General features: G+C 43.4%; 2 protein-coding genes across 5 annotated transcripts in view; both read left to right on the top strand.

Moving 5' to 3' along the window:
- The first annotated feature begins 67 nt into the window (after positions 1–67).
- Positions 68–22,045, top strand: RAB2B (RAB2B, member RAS oncogene family). Its single transcript, XM_039469421.2, has 8 exons — positions 68–231; positions 441–512; positions 2,422–2,489; positions 8,819–8,901; positions 9,121–9,213; positions 16,973–17,084; positions 18,622–18,690; positions 20,374–22,045. Exons 1-8 carry the CDS (start codon positions 186–188, stop codon positions 20,479–20,481), a joined length of 651 nt encoding a protein of 216 aa, XP_039325355.1. The 5' UTR covers positions 68–185; the 3' UTR covers positions 20,482–22,045.
- Positions 22,046–25,292: 3,247 nt separating this feature from the next.
- The window catches only part of CHD8 (chromodomain helicase DNA binding protein 8), a 71,351-nt gene continuing 69,009 nt past the window's right edge, over positions 25,293–27,634 (top strand). For all 4 annotated transcript variants that reach the window (XM_010335085.3, XM_003924352.3, XM_010335084.3 and 1 more), the window contains exon 1: positions 25,293–25,398. The gene's annotated coding sequence lies outside the window, so the exon portion shown is untranslated. The remainder of the gene's footprint in view (positions 25,399–27,634) is intronic.

Here is a 27,634-nt window from a genome sequence, read left to right as displayed (position 1 = left end):
CTTTGGGTACTCCTGACCTAAGGAGGATTTCTGGGGAGAGCAATAGAGACGTGATCTGGGCTAGAGGAGCCTGAGAGTGGGGGAGGGGGGGACAAAAAGGAGATCGGTGGATTGAGTGGCTAGAGAGGTCGGAGGTAAGTGGCTGTAGATTTCGGGCGGACCCGGAACCCAGAGGAATCGAGACCATGACTTATGCTTATCTCTTCAAGTACATCATCATCGGAGACACAGGTAACCCGCAGGTGGTTCGCCTTCAAGGCTGGGGCGGGAATCTGAAGCTCTCTAATTGGGTGGCGGGGGCGGGGCTCACTTAGTGGGCTGGGCGGTTCGGGGCGGCAAGGGGCGGGGCTCGGGGAGCCCCCTTCCCTGGTCTGGGAAGTCCAGACTGGAAGGTGTTGCAGGGTTGCGTGACTCCCAGAGCGTGCTTCTTTCTCTTTCAGGTGTGGGGAAGTCATGTCTCCTCCTGCAGTTTACAGATAAGCGGTTCCAGCCTGTTCACGACCTCACAATAGGTAAGTGCATCCACTTGTTCCAGAACAGATGATAAAATCTAAATTGCTAAAGTGGAAAGTTAGCAGCCTTCAGTGTTCGAAAAAGTTACCCCTCACTGCTTTAAACTAGTCCAAAGTTATGTTAATGAAGTGACTAATCAAACGTTGACACGTGGGGAGTAGTGTAAGGGAGAGTATATAGTTGAAAGGTAACTTTTTAAAGTGTGAGGAATAGACCCGTTATCATAGAATTTTTTTCAAATACAATTTGTATGTTTATGGAAAGTCCCACGAAAGAGTAACTGCTATTCATAAATTTATCTGTGCTTTGCAGTAAATTAATACTAACCTTACTTTTAAAAAGTAAACACCAATACATGGACATTTTTTATATTGGTGAAGAAGCAAATTGAAGAGTCATCCGTGCTTTAGAATTAAAAGGCAAATAAAACTAAAACCTCTCCTTTTAAATAGAAGACTCTGTTAGAGTTCCTCAAACGCACTGGTAATCCTGGAAAATATTAACATTTCCCACACATTTGTGATAAGGCATGACCTGAAGGGGCTTTTAACTACCCCCTCTCCGTTATCTTCATAAGCCCAGTCCAAATCAACAAAATACACAAAACTAGCTGTCTTGCCATGCAAATAATGGCGTTCCTAAATAAAACCCCTACATCCCCACACTTAGCATATTTCGACTCCCAAGTCCCACCGGTATGGAAATCTGAAGCTACCACTGTTCCTAACGAATTTATCTAGAGTCAAATAATTGATGGGTTCATAAAAGGATTTAGAGGGCAGTATCAACCGAAAAGTATTTTAAAGAGAATATTGAGCGAATTCTCACTTTGTGATAGGGCCAATGATACATGCTTAACAAGGCAACAATGCTTAATTGTGCCTCTCGAAATTATTGGAGATATAAAATGTATTGTTAAAAAAAATTAGCTGGGCATTGTGGTGCATGCCTGTAATCCTAGCTACTTGGGAGGCTAAGGCAGGAGAATCACTTGATTCCGGGAGGCAGAGGCTACAGTGAGCTGAGATTGTGTTACTGCACTCCAGCATTGGTGACAGAGCAAGACTCCATCTCAAAAAAAAAAAAAAAGTATTGTTTTTGAAAACCTATTTCTTAGGCTTTCTTTCTTTCTTTCTTTTTTTTTTTTTTGAGACGGAGTTTCGCTCTTGTTACCCAGGCTGGAGTGTGCAGTGGCGCGATCTCGGCTCACCTCAACCTCCGCCTCCTGGGTTCAGGCAATTCTCCTGCCTCAGCCTCCTGAGTAGCTGGGATTACAGGCACGCGCCACCATGCCCAGCTAATTTTTTGTATTTTTAGTAGAGACGGGGTTTCACCATGTTGACCAGGATGGTCTTGATTGCTTGACCTTGTGATCCACCCGCCTTGGCCTCCCAAAGTGCTGGGATTACAGGCTTGAGCCACCGCGCCTGGCACTCTTAGGCTTTCTTAAAAAAAAAAAACCTGGAATTGCAAAAAAATAAATATTGTTTTAAACAGAGACCAGAGAGTGACTGAGAAATTGTCAGGAAATATTTCCAGAATTTTTAGGAGTTCTTTGGAAACACTACAAAACTAAATGTTACCTAATCAAATTTAAGCATTAACTAACATTGCTAAAAAATTATTCACCTTTTAAAATTTGACTTCTTAATTCGTTTTATTTTCCTATGTCTGCTTTTTGGGATATTCCTGAGGCCATTAGAGCACAATTTTTTAAGTTCTAGAAGGGAAATGAAGAACCTTAAGAAACACAAAATTAATTGGAGCAAATAGGCAGCAATAATGGGATTAGTGGCTGAGTTCAGACAAAGGCTGGGTTATAACACATAGAGGAAAAGCAGGAACCTCCCACTCCACATGACTGCTGTTCATGAGCATCACATTCTTTCTCTCTGTCTTTACTGACAGGTGTGGAGTTTGGAGCTCGTATGGTCAACATTGATGGAAAACAAATCAAACTGCAGATCTGGGATACGGTGAGAGTACAAAATAATTTAGTCTCTGACCAACATCCAAGTATAACAAGAAAAGCTGATACAAACAAAAGGGTGGTTAAGGGTGGGACTAATGGTGGGGATGAAGTAGGGGAAAGGTGAAATCAAAGAGAAGCTTTTGATTCCGTAACAGTTACAAATTCTGAATGCTGTATCTTTGTCTTGTAAACTATCCAAGTAATGTATTAATCTATTCTAGTAAAAATAAAATCAAACAATATAAGTATATAGAATAGAAAGTAAATGTCCCCTTTTTATACATAAACCCTTTCTCCCTCCCCTTCTTGGTTGCTACTTTTGCAGGGGAATCATTACTGATGATACCATGTGTATGCTTTCAGACTTTTTCTATGCATTTAGATACATAAATATAAACACAATGAAATATATGGTAATAGTTTTGTTTTTATTAGTGTTTATATGTATAGAATTGTGACAGAGTAGACGTAGTTGTGTGACTTGGAGTGTATATTAAACAATCTCTATGTTGTGGAGACCTTGCCATATCAATACACATCGATCTACTTCATTCCTTTTAACCACTGCATAGTCATGGAATGTCAGTAGCATAATTTACTTAACTATCCTCCCATTGATGGAAATTTGGGTTGTTTTCCAATTTTTCATTATTGTAAAATTTTTATTTTTATTTTAATTTTTTTGAGATGGAGTCTTGCTCTGCCCTCAGGCTGGAGTACAGTGGCACGATCTAGGCTCACTTCAACCTCTGTCTCCCAAGTTCAAACGATTCTCCTGCCTCAGCCTCCCAAGTAGCTGGGATTACAGGCATGATCAGCCTCCCAAGTACCTGGGATTACAGGCATGTACCATCACGCCCAGCTAATTTTTGTATCTTTAGTAGCGACGGGGTTTTACCATGTTGGCCAGGGTGGGCTCAATCTCTAGACCTTGTGATCCACCTGCCTCGGCCTCCCAAAGTGCTGGGATTACAGGCGTGAGCCACCATGCCCCGCTGTAAAATTTCATTGAATATTCTTTTTTTTTTTTAAGAAAAAGTTTTCCTCTTGTCCCCTAGGCTGGAATACCATGGTGTGATCTTGGCTCACTGCAACCTCTACCTCCTGGGTTCAAGTGATTCTCCAGCCTTAGTTTCCCAAGTAGCTGGGATTACAGGCGTCCACCACCACACCTGCCTAATTTCTTTTTTATTTTTATTAGAGACGGGGTTTTGACATGTTAGCCAGGCTAGTATCAAACTCCTGACCTCAGGTGATCCACCCACCTCGGCCACTCAAAGTGCTGGGATTACAGGTGTAAGCCACTGAGCCTGGCCTGAACATTCTTATTTCCTAAAATCTTTATGCAAATGTTTGAGAATGTTTGTGGACTGTCTTCCCAGAAATGGAAATTCTGTCAAAAGCTTGTACATATTTTCAAATTTGATACATGTGGTAATGCCAAAATTTAGCTTGGCTTAGTGTAATTTTGCCCTATCCAGATAAATTGCTTTCATGTGTATTATCTCACTTGATTTGTACCTTTTTCCCCCTAAGTAAAATAATACCTTAGTCTTCGTTCTAGATAAAGGGAGCTAGCAAATAGTTTGTAATATTCAACTAAAATCTCTTAATTTTTTTGCCTACTTCTTACTATGTGATTCTGTTTCTTCTCTGAACTGAGAGTTAAAGCCATTATATCTACCATCAGTGCACAAATTATTTTTTCATTTTCTCTCTTTCCCTTCTTTCTTCTCTCCCCAGCACTCCACCACACCCAAGTGTTTGTCTTAAAAGTAGTTGAGGGCTGGGCACGGTGGCTCAAGCCTGTAATCCCAGGCTTGGGAGGCAGAGGTGGGTGGATCACGAGGTCAAGAGATTGAGACCATCCTGGTCAACATGGTGAAACCCCGTCTCTACTAAAAATACAAAAAATTAGCTGGGCATGGCGGCTCATGCCTGTAATCCCAGCTACTCAGGAGGCTGAGGCAGGAGAATTGCCTGAACCCAGGAGGCAGAGGTTGCTGTGAGCCGAGATCGTGCCATTGCACTCCAGCCTGGGTAACAAGAGCGAAACTCCGTCTCAAAAAAAAAAGTAGTTGAAGCTTAAGTCTGTCTGTGTCTATCTGGCTAGCTAGCTGTATCTATAGATACATTCCCCACTCTCTCCACCCCAACTAGGGAATTTTTGTAGAGATGGGGGTTTCAGCATGTTTTCCAGGCTGGTCTTGAACTCCTGGACTCAAGCGATCCACCCTCCTCAGCCTCCCAAAGTGTTGGGATTACAGGAATGAAGCTTGGTGCCTGGCCAAAATGGAATGTTTTGATGCCAGGAAAAAAACCCAGTAAGTGCCATTTAGTAGTATGGTCACGGCAATGGGTTTTTTTCTTTCCTTCTCTTTTAATTGCTCATATGAGACATGGATGGAAAATGAAAGTAAGAAAGTTGGGAGCTTGATTCTGCTGAGAGAGAGCATGAAAAGAAAAACAATAAAAGAAAGTTGAGAGCCACTACTTTGGACAGAATCCTTAAGTACTACATGTTCACCCAACTGGCCTAGTTCTTTTCTCTTTCCTCTTAAAATTGTTTTGATATTAATATTTGCTAAATCATAAAAAGGAACCAGTTTTAGAATACTGTGGTTTTCTATTTATTTTGATTTTTTTTTTTTTTTTTTTTTGAGACGGAGTTTCACTCTTGTTACCCAGGCTGGAGTGCAATGGCGCGATCTCGGCTCACCGCAACCTCCGCCTCCTGGGTTCAGGCAGTTCTCCTGCCTCAGGCTCCTGAGTAGCTGGGATTACAGGCACACGCCACCATGCCCAGCTAATTTTTTTGTATTTTTAGTAGAGACGGGGTTTCACCATGTTGACCAGGATGGTCTCGATCTCTTGACCTCGTGATCCACCCGCCTTGGCCTCCCAAAGTGCTGGGATTACAGGCTTGAGCCACCGCGCCCGGCTATTTTGAAAATTTTAAAAGATTTATACCTATAACATTGTGTCCATCTAGTCTGCCGCCTTTTGGGTAAGCTTGTTCATGTCTCCCTTGTCAACCCTGATTTCCTGCCCATTGTTTACCCATCTTAGCTTCCCACCTTATTGACCCATTCTCTCACTTAATTCCAAAGCCATCCTATATGAAAAGGTTAAGGGAGGATTACCATTATAGGTATTTTAAAGAGATCAGGTTGTCCAAAGGTTTTTGTTGTCTTTATTCGGGCATTTATATGGATTTAGAGGAGGATATTTTAAAAAATATTTTATATATGTATGTGTGTATGTATACGTATTCCTAAATAATGCTAAAGAAGAGGTAGATATTGTACTGTAATTAATATAAAATACTGATCAAATATCAAATTAATTTTACTTTGGAATGCATTAAAAAAATTTTTTCCCCCTGAACAACCCTTCATTGGAAGGAATGCATTAGGAAAATAGTGTATCTGACTTTCTAGGAGTTGATACTTCAAACGGTATATCTTAAGCAGTATAGTATGATGCTTGCACTTGGGAGAGATTAGAAAGCTATTAATTCTCTCATCAAACCTTCTTTGCTGCTGCATTTTTTTTTTTTTTTGAGATAGGGTCTCGCTGTCCACCCAAGCTGGAGTGCAGTGGCACAATCTCCACTCACTGCACCATCAACCTCCGCGGCTCAAGCCATCCTCCCACCTCAGCCCCGACAAGTGACTGGGACTATAGGTGTGCACCAATCACACCTAGCTAATTTTTTGTAGAGACAAGGTTTCAGTGTGTTGCCTAGGCTGGTCTCGAACTCCTGAACTCAAGTGATCTGCCCACCTTGGCCTCCCAGAGTGCTGGGATAGTAGGCATGAGCCACAGTGCCCGGCCTGCTGCTTCAGATTATTTTACTGGGGATGGACAAGGATGCCTGAGACTGATTCAGAGAAGCCCAAGTTGAACTGCTCACTCTTTCTAGCTTACTAGTTCACAAACTTTGGTTCATGAACTAGATTGAGATGAAGTAGAGTGATTGGATTTTTTTTTTTTTTTTTTTTTTTTTTTTGAGACGGAGTTTCCCTCTTGTTACCCAGGCTGGAGTGCAATGGCGTGATCTCGGCTCACCGCAACCTCCACCTCCTGGGTTCAGGCAATTCTCCTGCCTCAGCCGCCTGAGCAGCTGGGATCACAGGCACGCGCCACCATGCCCAGCTAATTTTTTTGTATTTTTAGTAGAAACAGGGTTTCACCATGTTGACCAGGATGGTCTTGATCTCTTGACCTCATGATCCACCCGCCTCGGACTCCCAAAATGCTGGGATTACAGGCTTGAGCCACCGCGCCCAGCCAAGTGATTGGATTTTAAAAGGTTTTCTCGTGACCCACTGATAGCATTTTCACCTGCTAAAGTTAAATGCTGCCATGTGATTGAACCATCATGTGGGCCTCCCTCAAACATTTCCTTTTATTTCTTGGAGGGCTGTGAGGGAAGTAGAGGGAGGCTTTCAACCATAGCAGGAGAGGAGAAAAAGTAAGCGCTAAAAGGAAAACAAGGCCAAATGTAAGACATTAGGGAGTAATATAAAACTTTAAGTATTTTTTTAATCTTAAAATGTTATTGGTATTATGACAAAGGACTTTAGAATTATTTTTTATTTTTGGATTCTGATCCACTAACAGCTATGCAACTCACTGACATGTTTCTATGGTTTTTGTAGGAAGAGATTCTTCTGTTGTTGAAAAAGTAACTTTAGAGTTTGTATACTGAAATTCTCTTCTCACCTACAAACCTCAATTTAGGTTATATGATATAGTGACTAAGAGGACAAGCTTTTGTCCTAGGAAGTACTAAGGACCTAAGTTTAAATTATGGCTCTAGCACTTAATAAGCTTTATGATTTTGGACCACTTATTAAACTTGCGTGAGACTCATTTTTCCCATTTTTAAAAGGGGATAATAGTCTGGGCATGGTGGTTCACCTGTAATTCCAGCACTTTGGGAGGCCGAGGCAGGTAGATCACAAGGTCCAGGAGTTTGAGACCAGCCTGGCTAACATAGTGAAACTCCATCTCTACTAAAAATTAGCCAGGCATGGTGGTGGGCACCTATAATCTCAGCCTCTTGGGAGGCTGAGGCAAGGAGAATTGCTTGAACCTGGGAGGCAGAGGTTGCAGTGAACCAAGATTGCACCACTACACTCCAGCCTAGGCAATAGTGCTAGACTCCATCTCAAAAAAATTAAAAAACAAAAACAAAAAACAAAAGATGGGAGGAATAATAATATCTGCCCCAGGGTTGCTAAGAGAAGTGAATAAAATAATATATTAATTGTCTCATATTTCTTAACACATTGTATATGCCAAAAAACAATTTATAGTACTATTACAGTGTTATAATTAGTATTACCACTATTAGTGGTATTATACTATGAGAAAGCTGTTCATCTTCCCATGTCCTCAATCATGATTCTCCCACTTGTAAAATATAAATCATAGTCTTACCTTCTTTTATGTAGGGATATAAGGATGAATTATTTCAAGAATGTGAAAACTTTCTTAATAGGATAGAGTCAATGTAGAGGGTATTCATATAATTTAAAAGATGTTTTTGTTTTCCATAAAGGAAAAAAAAAGAACTATTCCATCAAGAAAGCAAAAGGACCCAGTATTATGGGGTCATAAATAACTCAGTTTTAGATAGAACTTAATATCTTTGTCCAACTGGAAATGAGATTAGAGTGTGAACATTTGGATTTTTCTAGGAAAGCTCTTTTCTGGGCCCTGGGCTTCTTTCTCTGTTCCTTATTCCTGTTTCCTATGACAGGAGCCCAGAAAGAGACATCTAGGTAGTCTTACAGTATCAGTGGAACACTAAAGGTCAGTTAGAAGATACTCAGTTTAAGTGCTTTTAATCTAATTTTTACACTGATTCATTGGAATGAAACTTCTATTAGACCAAATGTGATGGGTTCAACATCATATTTGGGATTGAAAAAATGACATACGCTCAGTTTCGAGTCCTATTTCCAGTTGTTCTTTCATGAGGATACTGGAAAACATATGCAAATCTCTTTATCATGCTGACTGTGGGGTGCCATGGGTATTTAGTGATGGGGATCCAGGGATGCTAAACATCCAGTAATCTGATGGACAGTCTCTTAGGAAGAGTGACTTGCCTAAAATATCAATGCATTCCCATAGAAAAATACTGATTTTCCCCCTAGGCTTCTTCTCGGGCAGGCATGTTTTCTTTCCCTAATTCTCTTTTCTTAATAGAAGTTCCTTTTTTAGTTAAGTTCTTTGTATTAGGGTGGCATGTGATCAAGTCAGTTCTGCAGAAATAACCTAGTTTTGTTGGGATTTTTTGTTGCCATGTTGGTGGGAAAGGCTGGGCAAGAATCCTTCCGTTCTATCACCCGTTCCTACTACAGGGGAGCAGCTGGAGCACTGCTGGTGTACGACATTACAAGGTGAGCCAGACGTGGTGCATGGGAGGGAGATTCTTCCCTACATTCTCTAAAGTTTTTTTTTTTCTCTATCTACTGATTCTGTCAAGGATGTTAACTAGGAATGGCCTCTCTAATATTTTTCTTTACACATATGGCTTCTCCTCTTTTCCTATACACTTGGAGTTGTTTTGGCCTTTTGAAATGTGTGTCTGACGCATATTCTAAATTTTTCTGCTGTAGGCGTGAAACCTTCAATCACCTGACCTCATGGTTAGAGGATGCCCGGCAGCACTCTAGTTCCAACATGGTTATCATGCTCATTGGGAATAAGAGGTAAAATTGTATCCATGTGAATAATAGTTAACAGGACTCATCTAGGTACTCTATGGATGTTGATATCCTGAGTCCCAAACTTTCTCAGTTTATGGTGGTTATAGTGTTTCATTAAAAAAATGTTGGCCAGGCACGGTGGCTCACACCTGTAATCCCAGCACTTTGGGAGACCAGCCTGACCAACATGGTGAAACCCTGCCTCTGCTAAAAATACAAAAATTAGCTGGACATGGTGGCAGTTGCCTGTAATCTCAGCTACTCGGGAGCCTGAGGCAGGAGAATTGCTTGAACCCAGGAGGTAGAGTTTGCAGTGAGCCTAGATCGCGCCACTGCATTCCGGCCTGGGCAACAGAGCGAGACTCGATCTCAAAAAAAAAAAAGTTTTATTGTGATCAAATATATATGACATAAAATTTACCATCTTAGCCGGGCGCGGTGGCTCAAGCCTGTAATCCCAGCACTTTGGGAGGCCGAGGCGGGTGGATCACAAGGTCAAGAGATCGAGACCATCCTGGTCAACATGGTGAAACCCCGTCTCTACTAAAGGTGCAAAAAATTAGCTGGACATGGTGGCGCGTGCCTGTAATCCCAGCTACTCAGGAGGCTGAGGCAGGAGAATTGCCTGAACCCAGGAGGCGGAGGTTGCGGTGAGCCGAGATCGCGCCATTGCACTCCAGCCTGGGTAACAAGAGCGAAACCCTGTCTCAAAAAAAAAAAAAAAAAAAAAAAAAAAAAAAAAAAAAATTTACCATCTTAACTATTTTTAAGTGTACAGTTCTGTAGTATTAAGAATATTCATTGTTCTGCAACAATCACTATCCCTCACCAGAACTTTTTCATCTTCTCAAACTCTACCCATTCAGTACTAACTCCCCATCTTTCCTCCCTTATTCCCTTCATCCCCTAGTCCCTGACAACCATCATTCTACTTTCTTGGTTGCTTTGTTTTTTTTTTTTTTTTTTTTTTGAGATGGAAGTTTTACTCTTGTTGGCCAGGCTGGAGTGCAATGGCATGCTCTGAGCTCACCACAACCTCTTGCCTCCCGGGTTCAAGTGATTCTCCTGCCTCAGCCTCCCAAGTAGCTGGGATTACAGGCATGCACCACCACACCTGGCTAATTTTTTTTTTTTTTTTTTTTTTTTTTTTTGAGACGGAGTTTCGCCCTTGTTACCCAGGCTGGAGTGCAATGGCGCGATCTCGGCTCACCGCAACCTCCACCTCCTGGGGTCAGGCAATTCTCCTGCCTCAGCCTCCTGAGTAGCTGGGATTACAGGCACGCACCACTATGCCCAGCTAATTTTTTGTATTTTTGGTAGAGACGGGGTTTCACCATGTTGACCACGATGGTCTCGATCTCTTGACCTCGTGATCCACCCGCCTCGGCCTCCCAAAGTGCTGGGATTACAGGCTTGAGCCACCGCGCCCGGCGCACTAATTTTGTATTTTTAGTTGAGATGGGGTTTCTCCATGTTGCTCAGACTGGTCTTGAGCTCCCGACCTCAGGTGATCCACCCACCTCGGCCTCCCAAAATGCTAAGATTAGAGGTGTGAGCCACCGCACTCAACCTGTTTTTCTCTATGAATTTGACTGCTATTGATACCTCATATAAATGGACTTGTAATATTTGTGCTTTTGTGACTGGCTTATTTCACTTAGCATAATGTCTTCAAGGTTTATCCATATTATAGCATGTGTCAGAATTTCCTTCCTTTTTAAGGATGAGTAATATTCATTGTATGCATATACCATATTTTGTTTATCCATCTGTCCATGGATACTTGGGTTGCTGCCATCCTTTGGCTATTGTGAATAATGCTGCTATGAACATGGATCTGTTCAAGCCCCGGCTCTGAATTCTTTTGGGTATATGCCCAGAAGTGGGATTTCTGGATCATATGGCAATTCTGTCTTTTATTTTCTGAGGAACTGCCATTTTCCATAGCAGCTATTTCATTTTACATTCTTACCAGCAGGACACAAGGATTCCAGTTTCTCCACATCCTTAACAACACTTGTTATTCTCAGTAAATTGTTCTTGACACCCATAGGACAAAAGAAATACCTAATAGTTTTATTAAATAGTTATTTCCAAACAACATGAGTATTTTTTATAACTACGTAGTAACTATTTGAAAATGAAAAAGGCCAGGTGCAGTGGCATGTGCCTGTAATCCTAGCACTGGGCAGATTGCTGGAGCCCAGAAGTTCAAGACCAGTCTGGGCAACATAGTAAGACCTTGTTTCTACAAAAAAATTTAAAAGTGAGGTGGGAGGATCACTTGGGCCTGTGAGGTTGAGGCTGCAATGAAGCCGTAATTGTACACTTCACTCCTACCTCAGCAATAGGAGTGAGACCCTGTATAAAAAAAAGAAAAAATATTTGTATTTCATTCTTAAATAGCAACAGTTACCTGCTAAAGACCTGTGTGTGTCTGTTGGGCACTGTGTGGCTTCTCAAACCATGGAATCACAATTGCACACTGCTACTCTGATTTCCATTCCATACTGATTTTTGTGTACTGCTTACTTTTTTGTAACAGCAACTGCCAAAAACAGCTTCTCAGAGATATGAAGATATTGAACAGATTTTATCATAACCTGATGCTGACACAGCAAACTATCTTAAGTTTGTAATTCGTATAGTATCCTTCTGTTGAGTGTTGCTGTGTTTTCCTCAGAAGTTTAAAGTATCCCATGGCACCCTTGTGAGTTTGTAGTAATGCACAGACTGCATTATTTGAGAACTGTGGCCACAGGCTAATTTTTGTTTATTTGTTTTTGTTTTCAGACGGAGTCTCGCTCTGTTGCCCAGGCTGGAGTGCAGTGGCACGATCTCGGCTCACTGTAACCTCCACCTCTCCCGGGTTCAAGTGATTCTCCTGCCTCAGCCTCCTGGGTAGCTGGGACTACTGGTGCACACCACCACACCCTAGCTAATTTTTAGTATTTTTAGTAGAGATAGGATTTCAGCATGTTAGCCAGGATGGTCTCGATCTCCTGACCTCATGATCTGCCCACCTTGGCCTCTAAAGTGTTGGGATTATAGGCATGAGTCACCATGCTCAGCCTAGGCTAATTATTTTTATTGGATCAATCAATTTATTGAAAACTACTGTGCCAGACTCTGAGTTTGCAAGGTGGGAAAAAGTCATGCCCTTGCTCTCATGGAGCTTACAGTCTAATGGGGGCATAGATGTTAAATATAAAATTATTTGTATCAAATTTTAAATTGTGATAAATGCATTGGAGGAAAAAAGGAGTGCTATGAAAGAGTAACGGGATCTACTTTTGATTAGGAGTGATATTAAACTGGAATCTGAAGGATGGGCAGGAACTTGCTGGGCAAAGATTTTTTTAAAGGGTATTACTTAGGGGGAACAAACATATGAATGCCTTGAACTTGGAAGAAACTTGACACCGTTATGGAAAGAAACCTAGTAGGGTTGGACTCGATCAAGAGGGAATAGTGCAAGATGAGGTTGGAAAAGTAGGGACCAGATTTCATCCTCTTACAGGCTTGAGCAAGGGTTTTGGATTTTATTCTAAATACATGGAAATTGAAGTTTGGGAGATGGGGTATTAAAAAATAATAATAAATAAATACATTAGAAGCATTTTAAAGTTGTAAGTAGAGAAGTGGCTTGATCAGATTTTAAAAGATCACTCTGGAGGGGAACAAGGGCCGAAGTAGGATCCTAGCTGCAATTGTCCAGGTGAGAAAGAATGGTGGCTTGGTCTAGAAAGTAACCCTGGGAAGATAGTGAAAAGGATGATTTTAAGGTACATTTTGGAAGTACTTTACTTTGGGATGGATTTGATATTTGGAGTAGGGAGGAAAGGGTATCAATAACACTTTGGTTTTTGGCTTATGCCATTTACTGAGATACAGAAGCCTGGAGCAAACACAGGTTGGGGGAAAATAAGTTCCATTTCGATGTGCTAAGTTTGAAGGGCATTTTATGTATCTGTGTGGAAATGAAGAATTCACAAATGTATAAATCTGGTGCTTAGTGGAGCATCTGGGCTAGAGGTACAAATTTGGGAGGGTTGGCATTTAGATAGTTCTTCCCCGGTCTTCACACAGCTGATGTATAATAAATTAAAATATTGTTGATTTGTTGTTCTTTAATAGTCTTACACTTTTTTTTCAAGGAGTTGAAAAACTGGAAACCTTCCAAATAAAAATTTTCAAATTGAAAAATAAAAATCACAAACAGCCCAACCTTGCCTTATTCTTCAGGGTTTTTTGTCTGTTTGTTTGTTTTTGATTTGTTGTTGTTGTTGTTGTTGTTGTTGTTGTTTTTGAGACAAGGTATCACGCTGTTGTTGCCCAGGCTGGAGTACAGTGACATGCTCAGCTCACTGCAACCTCTGCTTCCAGGGCTCAAGAGATCCTCTCACCTCACCCTCTTAAGTACCTGGGACTACAGGCGTCTGTCACCATGCTCTGCTGATTTTTTTTTTTTTTTTTTTTTTTGAGACGGAGTTTGGCTCTTGTTACCCAGGCTGGAGTGCAATGGCGCGATCTCGGCTCACCGCAACCTCCGCCTCCTGGATTCAAGCAGTTCTCCTGCCTCAGCCTCCCTAGTAGCTGGGACTACAGGCGTGCGCCACCATGCCCAGCTAATTTTTGTATTTTTAGTAGAGACGGGGTTTCACCATGTTGACCAGGATGATCTCGATCTCTTGACCTCGTGATCCACCCGCCTTGGCCTCCCAAAGTGCTGGGATTACAGGCTTGAGCCACCGCGCCCGGCCGCTCTGCTGATTTTTAAATTTTTTGTAAAGGCAGGGTCTCACTGTATTGTGCAGGCTGGTCTTAAACTCCTGGGCTCCAGTGATCCTCCTGCCTCAGTCTCTGGCAGTGCTGGGATTACAGGCATGAGCCACCACACCCAACTCTTCAGCCTTTTATCATGTTTTTCATAAGGTCTTTTGATGCTGTTTTTATTCCCTTTCTTTCATTTATTTATTTTTTTAATTAATTTATTTTTTTTTGAGACGGAGTTTCGCTCTTGTTACCCAGGCTGGAGTGCAATGGCGCGATCTCGGCTCACCGCAACCTCCGCCTCCTGGCTTCAGGAAATTCTCCTGCCTCAGCCTCCTGAGTAGCTGGGATTACAGGCACGTGCCACCATGCCCAGCTAATTTTTTGTATCTTTTTAGTAGAGACGGGGTTTCACCATGTTGACCAGGATGGTCTCGATCTCTTGACCTCGTGATCCACCCGCCTCAGCCTCCCAAAGTGCTGGGATTACAGGCTTGAGCCACCACGCCCGGCCTTTATTCCCTTTCTCAGTCCTTAGCTCTATCTTTTTTCCCCCATATCACCTAATTTTTTTTTTTTTTTTGAGACGGAGTCTCACTCTGTTGCCCAGGCTGGAGTGCAGTGGCGTGGTCTCGGGTCACTTCAACCTCCACCTCCTGGATTCAAGCGATTCTCCTGCCTCAGCCTCCCAGGTAGCTGGGATTGCAGGTGCACACCACCATGCCTGGCTAATTTTTATATTTTTTGTAGAGAACAGATTTCACCATACTGGCCATGCTGGTCTCAAACTCCTGACCTCATGATCCGCGTACCTCAGCCTCCCAAAGTGCTGGGATTACAGGCATGAGCCACCACACCTGGCCATATCACCTGATTTTATAATGTCACTTTCTCTGAATTCCCTGGTGGCAAGCTGCTTTTCTATGCACTGGTAAAACTACTGAGAATTAAGACAACTGCATTTTCCTTATTCCTGCTTCATTCTTTTCTTGTGTCTTGATTCTAGTAAAAAGGAAGATGTGACTGGGCACAGTGGCTCACTGCTACTCCGGAGGCTGAAACAGGAAAATCACTTGAACCTGGGAGGCGGAGGTGGGAGTGAGCCAAGATCATGCCACTGCACTCTAGCCTGGGCAATAGGAGTGAAACTCTTGTGTAAAAAAAAAAAGGAAGATGCTTATCACTGCTGGATGAGACATCTTATGACTTTTCTACTTTCTAGTAACTAGAGTTTTTCTTTTGTTTTGTTTTTTGTTTTTTGTTTTTGTTCTTTGTTTTTTTTTTGAGACAGAGTCTTGCTCTGTCACCCAGGCTGGAGTGCAGTGGCATGATCTCGGGTCACTGCAACCTTTGCCTCCTGGGTTCAAGCAATTCTCCTACCCTCAGCCTCCCAAGTAGCGGAGATTACAGGTGCATGCCACCACACCTGGCTCATTTTTGTATCTTTAGTAGAGACGGGTTTTCACCAAGTTGATCAGGCTGGTCTTGAACTCCTGATCTTGTGATCTGTCCTCCTCGGCCTCCCAAAATTCTGGGATTTTAATTTTTTTAAAGACGGGGTTTCAGCCAGGCACAGTGGCTCATGCCTGTAATCCCAGCACTTTGGGAGGCCGAGGCGGATGGATCACGAGGTCAAGAGATCGAGACCATCCTGGTCAACATGGTGAAACCCCGTTTCTACTAAAAATACAAAAAATTAGCTGGGCATGGTGGCGCGTGCCTGTGATCCCAGCTACTCAGGAGGCTGAGGCAGGAGAATTGCCTGAACCCAGGAGGTGGAGGTTGCAGTGAGCCGAGATTGCGCCATTGCACTCCAGCCTGAGTAACAAGAGCGAAACTCCGTCTCAAAAAAAAAAAAAGACAGGGTTTCATCATGTTGGCCAGGCTGGTCTTGAACTCCTGACCTCAGGTGAGCCGCCCGCCTCGGCCTCCCAAAGTGCTGAGATTACAGGTGTGAGCCACTGTGCCCAGCCCAAAAATCTGAGATTACAGGCTTGAGCTACCACACCTGGCTGAGTTTTCCTTGCTTTCTTTTTATTGAGACAGAGTCTAGTTCCGTCACCTAGGCTGGAGTGCAGTGGCACAATCTTGGCTCACTGCAACTTTGGGTTCAAGGAATCTCTTGGGTTCAAGACATTCTCCTGCCTCAGCCTCCTGAGTAGCTGGGATTACAGGCGCCTGCCACCACACCTGGCTAATTTTTGTGTTTTTAATAGAGACAGGGTTTCACTGTGTTGTCCAGGCTGGTCCCAAACTCCTGACCTCATGATCTGCCCACCTTGGCCTCCGAAAGTGCTCAGATTAAAAGCGTGAGCCACTGTGCCCTGCCAAGTTTTCCTTTCATCATCTATACTTTGCTTTCTTTGATCCCATTAGAAAAACAAACAGTAGGCCGGGCGCGGTGGCTCACGCCTGTAATCCCAGCACTTTGGGAGGCCAAGGCGGGTGGATCACGAGGTCGAGAGATAGAGACCATCCTGGTCAACATGGTGAAACCCCGTCTCTACTAAAAATACAAAACAATTAGCTGGTCATGGTGGCACGTGCCTGTAATCCCAGCTACTCAGGAGGCTGAGGCAGGAGAACTGCTGGAACCCAGGAGGCAGAGGTTGCGGTGAGCCAAGATCGTGCCATTGCACTCCAGCCTGGGTAACAAGAGTGAAACTCTGTCTCAAAAAAAAAAAAAAAAAAAAAAACAGTAGGGCATAAGCTTTGTGTAACTCTGGGGACTAGCCTAACCCTTGATAAGCTTTTTTCTCTGTAATAGAGTGAGGTATTATCTTTTAACTATGAGGCAGCTGTCCTAAATATGAAGAATATTTTCCAAGGGGCTACAGAAATCAGTAACTCTATATGAGAGTATCTTGTAGGGTCTACGTTCTTTATGGAATAACTAACCGTTGAAACCATGATGAGTTTCTTTTAGAAACAGAGTTTCCTCTTTCACTTGGTTCTTTTCTTAGTTTTCTCCTGAATTAATCTCTTGCAGTGACCTAGAGTCCCGCAGGGATGTGAAGAGAGAAGAAGGAGAGGCCTTTGCTAGGGAGCATGGACTTATATTCATGGAAACTTCAGCCAAAACAGCCTGCAATGTTGAAGAGGTACTATTTGGAAAACAGTGGGGAAAGCTCTTTAGAGATTACAAGATTGCCGGGCGCGGTGGCTCAAGCCTGTAATCCCAGCACTTTAGGAGGCCGAGGTGGGTGGATCACGAGGTCAAGAGATCGAGACCATCCTGGTCAACACGGTGAAACCCCGTCTCTACTAAAAATATAAAACATTAGCTGGGCTTGGTGGCACGTGCCTGTAATCCCAGCTACTCAGGAGGCTGAGGCAGGAGAATTGCCTGAACCCAGGAGGCGGAGGTTGTGGTGAGCCAAGATCACGCCATTGCACTCCAGCCTGGGTAATAGGCTGGGTAACGGAATGAAACTCCGTCTCAAAAAAAAAAAAAAAAAAAAAAAAAAAAAAGAGATTACACGATTATCTTTGTCGTTTTATTCAGAATTCTCTTCTCCTATAAGAAATAGGTAAAGAAAGGAAGTCTTGTGGTCATAGTGACCACATCTGTCATTCCTTATAAAGGAATCATTTGGGGCCGGGCGTGGTGGCTCAAGCCTGTAATCCCAGCACTTTGGGAGGCCGAGGCGGGTGGATCATGAGGTCAAGAGATCGAGACCATCGTGGTCAACATGGTGAAACCCCGTCTCTACTAAAAATACAAAAAACTAGCTGGGCGTGGTGGCGCGTGCCTGTAATCCCAGCTACTTAGGAGGCTGAGGCAGGAGAATTGCCTGAACCCAGGAGGCGGAGGTTGCGGTGAGCCGAGATCGCGCCATTGCACTCCAGCCTGGGTAACAAGAGCGAAACTCTGTCTCAAAAAAAAAAAAAAAAAAAAAAAAGGAATCATCCAATTTTCTTTTACCTTGATTTCCAAGGTTTTACTTTTGCTTTGGGTGATATTAGTTGGCAAGATTAGACACCACACTTGTTACTAGTAAATCACTAAATCACTCTGGTTGGAATGTCTAATGGATTCTACTGTAGTCATTCCTAGGCCTGCTGTTGATGGTGTCTTCAGTAACTAGTGGAGAATAGAGCATGTTTGTTTTATTTGTGGAAGGTACCAACCTAGGAACATCTTGGGTCAGTACCAGAATGTTACATAATCCCTTTTGTTTATTTTTAACTACTCTTCATGGCTTTTGGGAGACCTTCTTCTTGTTTGCGCATTTTCTTGAGACTGTGTCTTGTTCCGTCACCCAGGCTGGAGTACAGTGGCACGATCTCAGCTCACTGGAACCTGCCCCTCCTGGGTTCAAGTGATTTTTGTGCCTCCACCTCCCAAGTAACTGGGATTACAGGCATGTGCCACTATTTTTAACAGAGACGGGGTTTCACCATGTTGGCCAGGCTGGTCTTGAACTCCTGACCTCAAGTGGTCTGCCCACCTCGTTCTCCCAAAGTGCTGGAATTATAAGTGTGAGCCACCATGCCTGGCTGACTTGTATTTTTTACTGCTTTCTACTGGTTCCTAATTCACTTTAGAAATTCAATTATGAATAATAATTAATATTCTGTTTCCTTAATTTCTCTACCTGAACTTGAAACTGAAGTTATGATTTATGTCTCTTTCAGGCTTTCATTAACACAGCCAAAGAAATATATAGGAAGATCCAGCAGGGTTTATTTGATGTCCACAATGAGGTAAGAAAGAGTAGAAGTGCTGGCAGTTAACTTTGGTTTGTTCTGAATAGGACTAGAGGTTCCCTAGAATGGAATCCTTATGTTCCCCCTCCATCATTATACTATTTAAAAGCTCTGCCGAACTTTTTCTTTTAATTTTTAATGTAAGTACACAGAGACCTGCCATCATTTTCTGTTTTCCTCGTCTGACACCCAGGATGCTGAAAGAGACTATTCATGATCTAAAAGACTTATACAATATGGAAAATTTTCTTCTCAACCTTAGTTTTTTACTATTCTAGTGCATAAGGGAGGTATAATTCATAGTTGCTTAGAAGAGTCATTTCTATAAAGCAACTTCTGGAACAAAACGAAAAGAATCATATGCTACTTCTGCTTTTTGCCTCCTCCACTCTTACCTAATCACACCCTAATTCTGCACATAGCTATGACATTAAAGTGTAATAGTGTACCTTAAAAATGAGCACAGGGGCCAGGTGTGGTGGCTCATTCTTATAATCCTAGCACTTTGAGAGGCTGAGCTGGGAAGATTGCTCCGAGCCAGGAGTTTTAGACCAGCCTGGGCAACAAAGAGAGACCCCTGTCTCTACAAAAAAAAAATTAAAAAATTAGCCAGGCATGGTGGCTCACACCAATAATCCCAGCACTTTGGGAGGCTGAAGCGGGCAGATCACGAGGTCAGTAGTTCGAGACCAGCCTGACCAACATGGTAAAACTGTCTCTACTAAAAATACGAAAATTAGTCGAGCGTGATGGCACATGCCTGTAATCACAGCTACTCAGGAGGTTGAGGCAGGAGAGCTGCTTGAACCCAGGAGGCAGAGGTTGCAGTGAGCCAAAATCACGCCACTGCACCCCAGCCTGGGTGAAAGAGTGAAACTCCATCTCAAAAAAAAATTTTTTTTAATGAGCACAGGGGTGCAGTGGCATACCTGTAGTCTCAGCTCCTTGGGAGGCTGAGGCAGGATCATTTGAGGCCAGAAGTTTGAGGCAATAGTGCACGACAATCATAACTATGAATAGCCACTGCACTGTAGCCTAGGCCACATAGCGAGACCTCGTTTCTTCAAGGAAAAAAAAATACAGAAAAGCCACTTCTAGTCAACTACGTTATTTAGACCACAGGTAGTCATCTTATTCTTTTTTTTTTTTTTTTTTTTTTTTTTTTTTTTTTTTTTTGAGATGGAGTTTCGCTCTTGTTACCCAGGCTGGAGTGCAATGGCGCGATCTCGGCTCACCGCAACCTCCGCCTCCTGGGTTCAGGATATTCTCCTGCCTCAGCCTCCTGAGTAGCTGGGATTATAGGCACGCGCCACCATGCCCAGCTAATTTTTTGTATTTTTAGTAGAGACGGGGTTTCACCATGTTGACCAGGTTGGTCTCGATCTCTCGACCTTGTGATCCACCCGCCTCGGCCTCCCAAAGTGCTGGGATTACAGGCTTGAGCCACCGCGCCCGGCCGTCATCTTATTCTTACTGTCATAGACTATTGTTCCAAAGTACTCTGGCTAGGGCACATGGTTACTTGTTGAGGTCAAACCTGCTTTTAGAAGATATAATTAATGATTTCTCCTTTCTCCCCTTTTTTCTTTTCTACCCTGGGATACAAGCAGAAATAGCCCCCTCCTCTCTCTCATTTACTTTAACACTGAGGTGGGAACTATTGCCTCTTTTCTTTTACAGGCCAATGGCATCAAGATTGGGCCCCAACAGTCAATTTCAACATCAGTGGGACCCAGTGCCTCCCAGCGGAACTCTCGTGACATAGGGTCCAACTCTGGCTGCTGCTGAACATCTGGCTCGAACTCTTTTTTTCCTTTCTGGAATAGCTTCAGATCAATAGGCTTAATGAAAGAGGTCTTTCTTGCTTTGGCTGAGAGGAACCTCTTTTAAGGTGTGATGTTTTGCCTTTCCTCCTAAAGACCAGGGGAGGACTTGGGCCCTTACTGACCTGTCCTCCTTCTGGGACATGAGCATTCCCTATAGATTAGGGCTCTTCTTATCCTCCTGTACTAATTTCTAAAATGTTAGGATCAAAGCTGGTTATCACAATAGTTAAAAAATAAATTATTTCATAAGCATATACAATCCACTCCCCACTAAGAATTAGGGTCAGGGACATTCTGCTTGAACACTTACAGTTACCAGGATCTGGTTGGCCTTTGGATGATAGATCCTCTGCCTAGGAATTTCATTGAGTTTTTAAATTCCTTGCCTTTGGGGGTCTACTTGCCACTTCCTAAGAATTCTTGTAGAAGGTGGTTCCTTCTACTTGGACAAGAACACTGAGTACTTCTCTACTATCCTATTGTTAGCTTCTATCTCTTAGTGTAACTTCAAAACTTTTGAAAGCAGTGGAGTTGGTCAGGGACAGGTGACCACTTATTACCTAAAGAAAACATTTGTTCCCTGTTCATTTTATTTTAGGGACCAGATCTAACATTATAGTGTCTTTTACCAGACAGACTTCTATTGTTTCATCAAACTCACTTCTTAAATAGACCTAGACTTTCTACTCCAATCAAGCTAATCTACTTACTGAACGTGACATATTTACTCCTAGTTTCATACCTTTGCACATGCCCTACTCTCCACTAACTACATACTTAAAAGTTCAAAAATTTTTTCTTTTGTAACAGACTTAGGGACTTTGAAGCAATTATTAACACAATATCCCTTAGTTTTCATATGTTGGTTATTCATATGTATATTTATATGTATATTTATTTTTATGTATGTTGCTATGTAAATATGTTTTGCAATTGTTTTTGTGTGGAATCTTTTCTTTCCATGTTAGTTGTAAGCTCCTTGAGAGCAGGATCTGTGTCATTCCTTTATTTCTATAAATCACTCCCTCCACCATTCCTGTACCTAGTGCTACTCATTATGTGTTCATTGAATTTGACTGACATACTTAAAAACTTAAGGTTTATTTTGCACTTTATAGGAAACAAAAGACTTTAGAGTCATCTCTTTGTAATTCTGCCCCTCCCATTTGTTTACCCTGGGGTTCTATACTGTTCTTTTCCTTCCCCTCTCCCACCTCTCCCACCTTTCCTTGTCTCTTTGCCTCCATGCCATGCAGCATACAGTAAGGCTGCCTGCTACCAAGCAGTCAGATAAGTGAGTGCCTATCCAGCTGTTCTCTTTTCAGAGCATTTAATACTATCTTAGCCAAATTTGCCTTTGCTTCACTCATCATGCAGCCTTCTGGGTCAGTTGCTATATATATCTTTCTTGCTTGATGTCCCATTCTCTTCCACAGCTCTGAGGTCTCATGAATTTTTCTACTTTCTTTTTGCTGTTGATGAATTGTTTCATTATTAAATATATGCATGTATTAAAGCTGTTCATACTCCATGTGTCATTTCTGATTGTATCCTAAACATGAGTAGATACTCTCCTCTTAGGCAGTTGTATCAAAGATAATGAAGAAACCTCTTTGGGATTAATTTTATACTGGATTCTGACCCTAGTAGTAGTAGTAATAGTTAACAGTGCACCACAGGAAGTTGGAAGACATTTGGGGTATTGGGGTTTGTTTGTTTGCTTTTTGTTTTTTGGGTTTTTTTGAGATAGAGTCACTCTGTCAACCAGGCTGGAGTGCAGTGGCACAATCTTGGCTCACTGCAACCTCTGCCTCCCAGGTTCAAGTGATTCTCCTGTCTCAGCCTCCTGAGTAGCTGGGATTACAGGAGCACGCCACCACGCCCAGCTAATTTTTGTATTTTAGTAGAGATGGGGTTTCACCATGTTGGCCAGGCTGGTCTTGAACTCCTGATCTCAGATGATTCACCCACCTCAGCCTCCCAAAGTGCTGGGATTACAGGTGTGAGCCACCACGTCCAGATGTTTTGTTTTTTAAAATCCTACCCGATTCCAGAAAGGATTTGAAGCTGTTGAATTTGGAGTTAGACTGCTCTCTTACATCTGAGACAAAACTAAAGATAAAAACTGTAGTTTCTGTATGGAAGGTTTTTATTTTTTCCCACCCCAAAAATTCTTCAGCAATTGAGAAGCATTAGAGGATTGATGAAAGACAGCATTCTGCGGGCCGGGTGCAGTGGCTCACGCCTGTAATCCCAGCACTTTGGGAGGCTGAGGCGGGTGGATCACAAGGTCAAGAGATGGAGACCATCCTGGCCAACATGGTGAAACCCCGTCTCCACTAAAAATACAAAAATTAGCCGGGCGTTTGGCATGCGCCTGTAGTCCCAGCTACTTGGGAGGCTGAGGCGGAAGAATCGCTTGAACCCGGGAGGCGGAGGTTGCAGTGAGCGAAGACTGTACCATTGTGCTCCAGCCTGGCAACGGAGCAAGACTCTGTCTCAAAAGAAAGACAGCATTCTGCCTATAGCTACTGCTTTCAGAGACAATAAAGGATATCATTTTAATATTTTGAGCAAAGGTTTTTTTTCCTTTTTTTGAGGCAGTTTCACTCCGTCACCAGGCGCCAGGCTGGAGTGCAGTGGCGCGACCTCGGCTCCCTGCCACCTCCGCCTCCTGGCTTCAAGCAGTTCTCCTGCCTCGGCCTCCCAAACAGCTAGGACTACAGGCGCGCGCCAACATGCCCAGCTAACTTTTTTGTATTTTTAGTAGAGACGGGGTTTCACCATGTTGGCCAGGATGGTCTCGATCTCTCGACCTTGTGATCCGCCCGCCTTGGCCTCCCACGGTGCTGGAATTACAGGCCTGAGCCACCGCGCCCGGCCCGCTAAATCTTAATACTAAAATCCAAATTGATGTAATAGCAGCAGTAGCCAAGTGAAATTTTTGCTGACAGGTTTTGATAACACAGGGAAACGTATTTGGCCAAGACTTATCACTCATATGACTCCTTAATGTGTCTGAGCTCCCACCATGTAAGACAATGCAATTGTTACTCCTTGAGAAATTCCTTTGATGATCTGGAAGGATTTCCTCACTCCTAACTTTAAAAAAAAGATTTCTTGGCCGGGCGCGGTGGCTCAAGCCTGTAATCCCAGCACTTTGGGAGGCCGAGGCGGGTGGATCACGAGGTCGAGAGATCGAGACCATCCTGGTCAACATGGTGAAACCCCGTCTCTTCTAAAAATACAAAAAATTAGCTGGGCATGGTGGCGCGTACCTGTAATCCCAGCTACTCAGGAGGCCGAGGCAGGAGAATTGCCTGAATCCAGGAGGCGGAGGTTGCGGTGAGCCGAGATCGCGCCATTGCACTCCAGTCTGGGTAACAAGAGCGAAACTCCGTCTAAAAAAAAAAAAAAAAAAAAAAAAAAAAAAAAAAAAAAAGATTTCTTGGCTGGGAGTGGTGGCTCATGTCTGTAATTCCAGCACTTTGGGAGGCCAAGGTGGGCGGATCACTTGAGGTCGGGAGTTTGAAACTAGGCTGACCAACATGGCGAATGGCGAAACCCGGTCTCTACTAAAAATACAAAAATTAGCCGGGTTTGGTGGCGGATGCCTGTAGTCTGAGCTACTTGGGAGGCTGAGGCACGAGACTTGCTTGAACCTGGGAGGCAGAGATTGCAGTGAGCTGGGATCACCCCACTGCACTACAGCCTGGGTGACTGAGGGACTATGCCAACAACAACAACAACAAAAAATTCTTGTAGTAAGTTGTAATAGCAGTAGAGATTTAAACTATGAAGTACAGGAAAACCTTTCTCGTTGAGTGCAAGAGAATTTCACTTATAATGAAATTATTTCCTTTCCAATTTAAATACGGAAGAAAATTACTCTTCCCCTGGGCTGCTCCCTAACGGCCTTCCTTCTCCTTAAATATAATTTCTCCTCTAAGGCCTCTATTATTTGCGTAGATATATCTGTAGTTTTGATATGTTGATGAAATTTAGGCCTTAAAAAAAAAAAGAAAAGGAATTCCTCCCTAAGTCCTGTTTTTTATTTCCAACTGATTCAGAGTGCTCCTTCTGGAAAATCTGCAAGTGAATCGTAAAGATTAGAAGCACATAGTAGATACATATCCTGATATTTTGAGTAAGGCGTCCATAAAGGATTACCCTAGGAACGTGTAGCTTTAACTCTCATTCGAAGAATTAATTTTTGCTTATTCGGTTTGTTAAAACTGCTTTACTCGTACAGTTAAGTGAGACGGTGGTGGTTACCCGTAACCACACACGGCATTATTCCAGGGTTTCACATGGTGACTGAGGGCCACCCGCAGTGCATGCAGGAGAGTACGTTCGGGCGGGACCTAGATAGCCGGACAGAACGCCGACGGGGGCTTCGGATTCTTTAAGCAGTCTCACCGGGTCCCCGCCTCCAAGGCACCAGTCCGAGCCAAGATGGCTTCCCAGAAGTAGGTAACTAAGCGTTGTTTTAGTTCAGAGCGCCCCCAATGGTGGGGGTCAAAAAAAAGATGCCGAAGGGCCTGGCCGCCTGTGAACTGAGCCGTCAGAGGCGAGCTGCCGCCAGATTTTATTTTCAATCCGGCATATTTGTGGTCGCCTACGTTCCCTTCTCATCCTCCTAGGACCCTCCACCCGCAAGAGACTTCCTGGATGGCGCTCACACTAGCTCTCTGGAAGAGGCCGGGCTTCGGTGCTGCCATTGGCGCATCGGAGTGCAGGGGGGCGGAGCCTAGGGAGAATGGACTACTAGCAAGCTAGATTGAGGCGAGGGCTGGCCATGCTCCGCCGGAAGGCGCCTTGTTCTCGGAGAGGGTGAGTTGAAACGCTGCCTGGAAAGGAAGCACCAGGACTTGTACAGGTAGGCTTCCCGCTCACACCCGCTCCGCAGTGCTGGGCCAGGAGTCAGCAAAAGCTGAGGCTCTCAGAGATTTGATTTCAGTAACTCCTCCTCCCACTCTCTCTTCCACCCCTTGCTCGCCCCCCAGTTGTGAGGGATCAGGTGCGGGGTGATGCTCCGGACTGAACCAGTCTCCTTTGTGAGAGGCCGGGGGAGAGGGCGGCTGCCGGGCCGAGCCGCAAGGGACTGCCTGGGACGCTGTGGAGTTTTTAGGGCTTGTCATTGCATTACTGGGCGTAGTGTAGATTGGAGGCGGCGCCTTGTTCTCCTCTCTTAGCAGAAGGGAAAACTCCCCGGCCCCGTTTCGTTACTCCATACTTTGGACTCAGAAATAGGAGGTTAGGGTTTTCTACTTCTTTTTATTTTTCTTTTTTCTTCTGTATTTCAATAATGAAGGTGGGCAGGAAAGCAAGGGGTAAGCGTATGCGGATTGTTACTCATTCTCAGGTGTAAGTTCTGTGGGTCTCCTGGGAGTGAAGAGCAGGCCGTTGGAGAATGTTTAGAGATGACGGGAAGAGAGAGGCTCAAACCTTCCGTCTCTCTTGACAGGTCTGCAGAGCTCACTGGTCTTCCGTTGCATTATGTAAACTCTTCAGTGATAGAAGACCCCTCCCCCTGCTTTGGAGCGAATGCAGTTTCTTTATTTACCTGTCTCTAGTGTCGCAGGGAATTTCCCTGCAGCAGCTGTGGAAATGCAGCAGTCTCTTACCTTTTAAGGGACAGTCTTGAAGCGATTAGGGTCTTCACAGAAGAAATATATAGTGGATCAGTCTCTGGTATGGACTGAGCAAAGTGAGCCAGAAGTCAAAGATTTAGAACTCTTTTTCTGTTAAAGAATAGACATAGCGGAGCGCCCTAAACACAAGCCAAGGGAGCTGCCTTATCAGTGCCTGCTGCATCCCACCATCATACCCGTCCACACATCGTTTCATCTCCATGCTTTTCTGAGTTTGTCGACTCAGTCAAGGATTTTCAGCCTAGGTTATCTTTAGCATCTGCTGAAGTCGTCTGGTGTGGGACACGTTACACATTGAAAGTGAGTTTTTTATTTGGATAGTGTCCTCTGTTAGTTAATTAGATCAGGTCTTGTGCTTAGGAGTTTCTTTTGTATTGGTCACCCAATAGTTTCATAACAAATCGTAGTCAACTTCATAGAGCGAGATGTGAGAAACTTATTTCAAGTACTTTGGAATTATCCCAACCCTTAAAAAAAGAGTTATGATAAAAAACATTTTCCATTTAAGAACGCCTTCTGTTGCAAGAAAGGCATGCCAGTGGATATAAAGGCAAGTGAAAGACATTGGCCAAAGAGAGGGTAGGAAAATGTGAAGAGACAGGCTTAGGAGAAGGTTTAATACTGAAGTAAGTGGGCCAGTCGTGGTGGCTCACGCTGGTAATCTCAGCACTTTGGGAGGTGGAGGCAGGCGGATCACTTCAGGTCAGGAGTTTGAGACCAACCTGGCCAACATGGTGAAACCCCATCTCTAAAAGTACAAAAAAATACCAAAAAAAATTTGCCGGGCATGGTGGCAGGCGCCTGTAATCCCAGCTACTCAAGAGGCTGAGGCAGGAGAATCCCTTGAATCTGGGAGGTGGAGGTTGCTGTGAGCTGAGATCGAGCCGTTGCACTCCAGCCTGGTGACACAGTGAGTCTCCCACTCAAAACAAACAAACAAAAAAACACACCATTGTACATATCTCCTTTGAAAAGGGTGAGGCTTTCTAAGCAAAACTACCACTTAAGATTAATTTGTGGGTGTCAAAACTGTTTACTTACTGAAGGAATGAGATTTGATATTCTCATCTGCGAAAGGACTATAACATTCAGACGAATGCGAAATGCTTTAGTGAACTGTCTACAGCTCTGGAAGAGTTAAGCTATCTTCTGAGCTTACATTGAGCCTATTACTTGGGAGGAAAACAGAAGGCAAACATTTTATTCGAGTCTCCACTTTCACCTCTAGAAGTCACTCTATTTCTGGAGTTGCATTTGAGCAAGTCCTTGATCTGCAGGTCTTTGCATTACCTGCCCTTACATTACTGTGACCATTGTGGTATATTTACTATTTTATCTTTAGCATTTGATTCATGGATAGACTATCATGTTTTTTTTCTATCTTACTTTAACTTTTTATATCCTCTTTCATGCTCTTTTATTCTTTTTTTTTTTTTTTTTTGAGACGGAGTTTCGCTCTTG

Source organism: Saimiri boliviensis, chromosome 2 (genome assembly GCF_048565385.1).
Source record: "Saimiri boliviensis isolate mSaiBol1 chromosome 2, mSaiBol1.pri, whole genome shotgun sequence".
In the NCBI taxonomy this organism is placed as follows: domain Eukaryota; kingdom Metazoa; phylum Chordata; class Mammalia; order Primates; family Cebidae; genus Saimiri; species Saimiri boliviensis.
The sequence above is the reverse complement of the archived record's forward strand: the minus strand, read 5'-3'. Positions and strand labels throughout refer to the sequence as shown.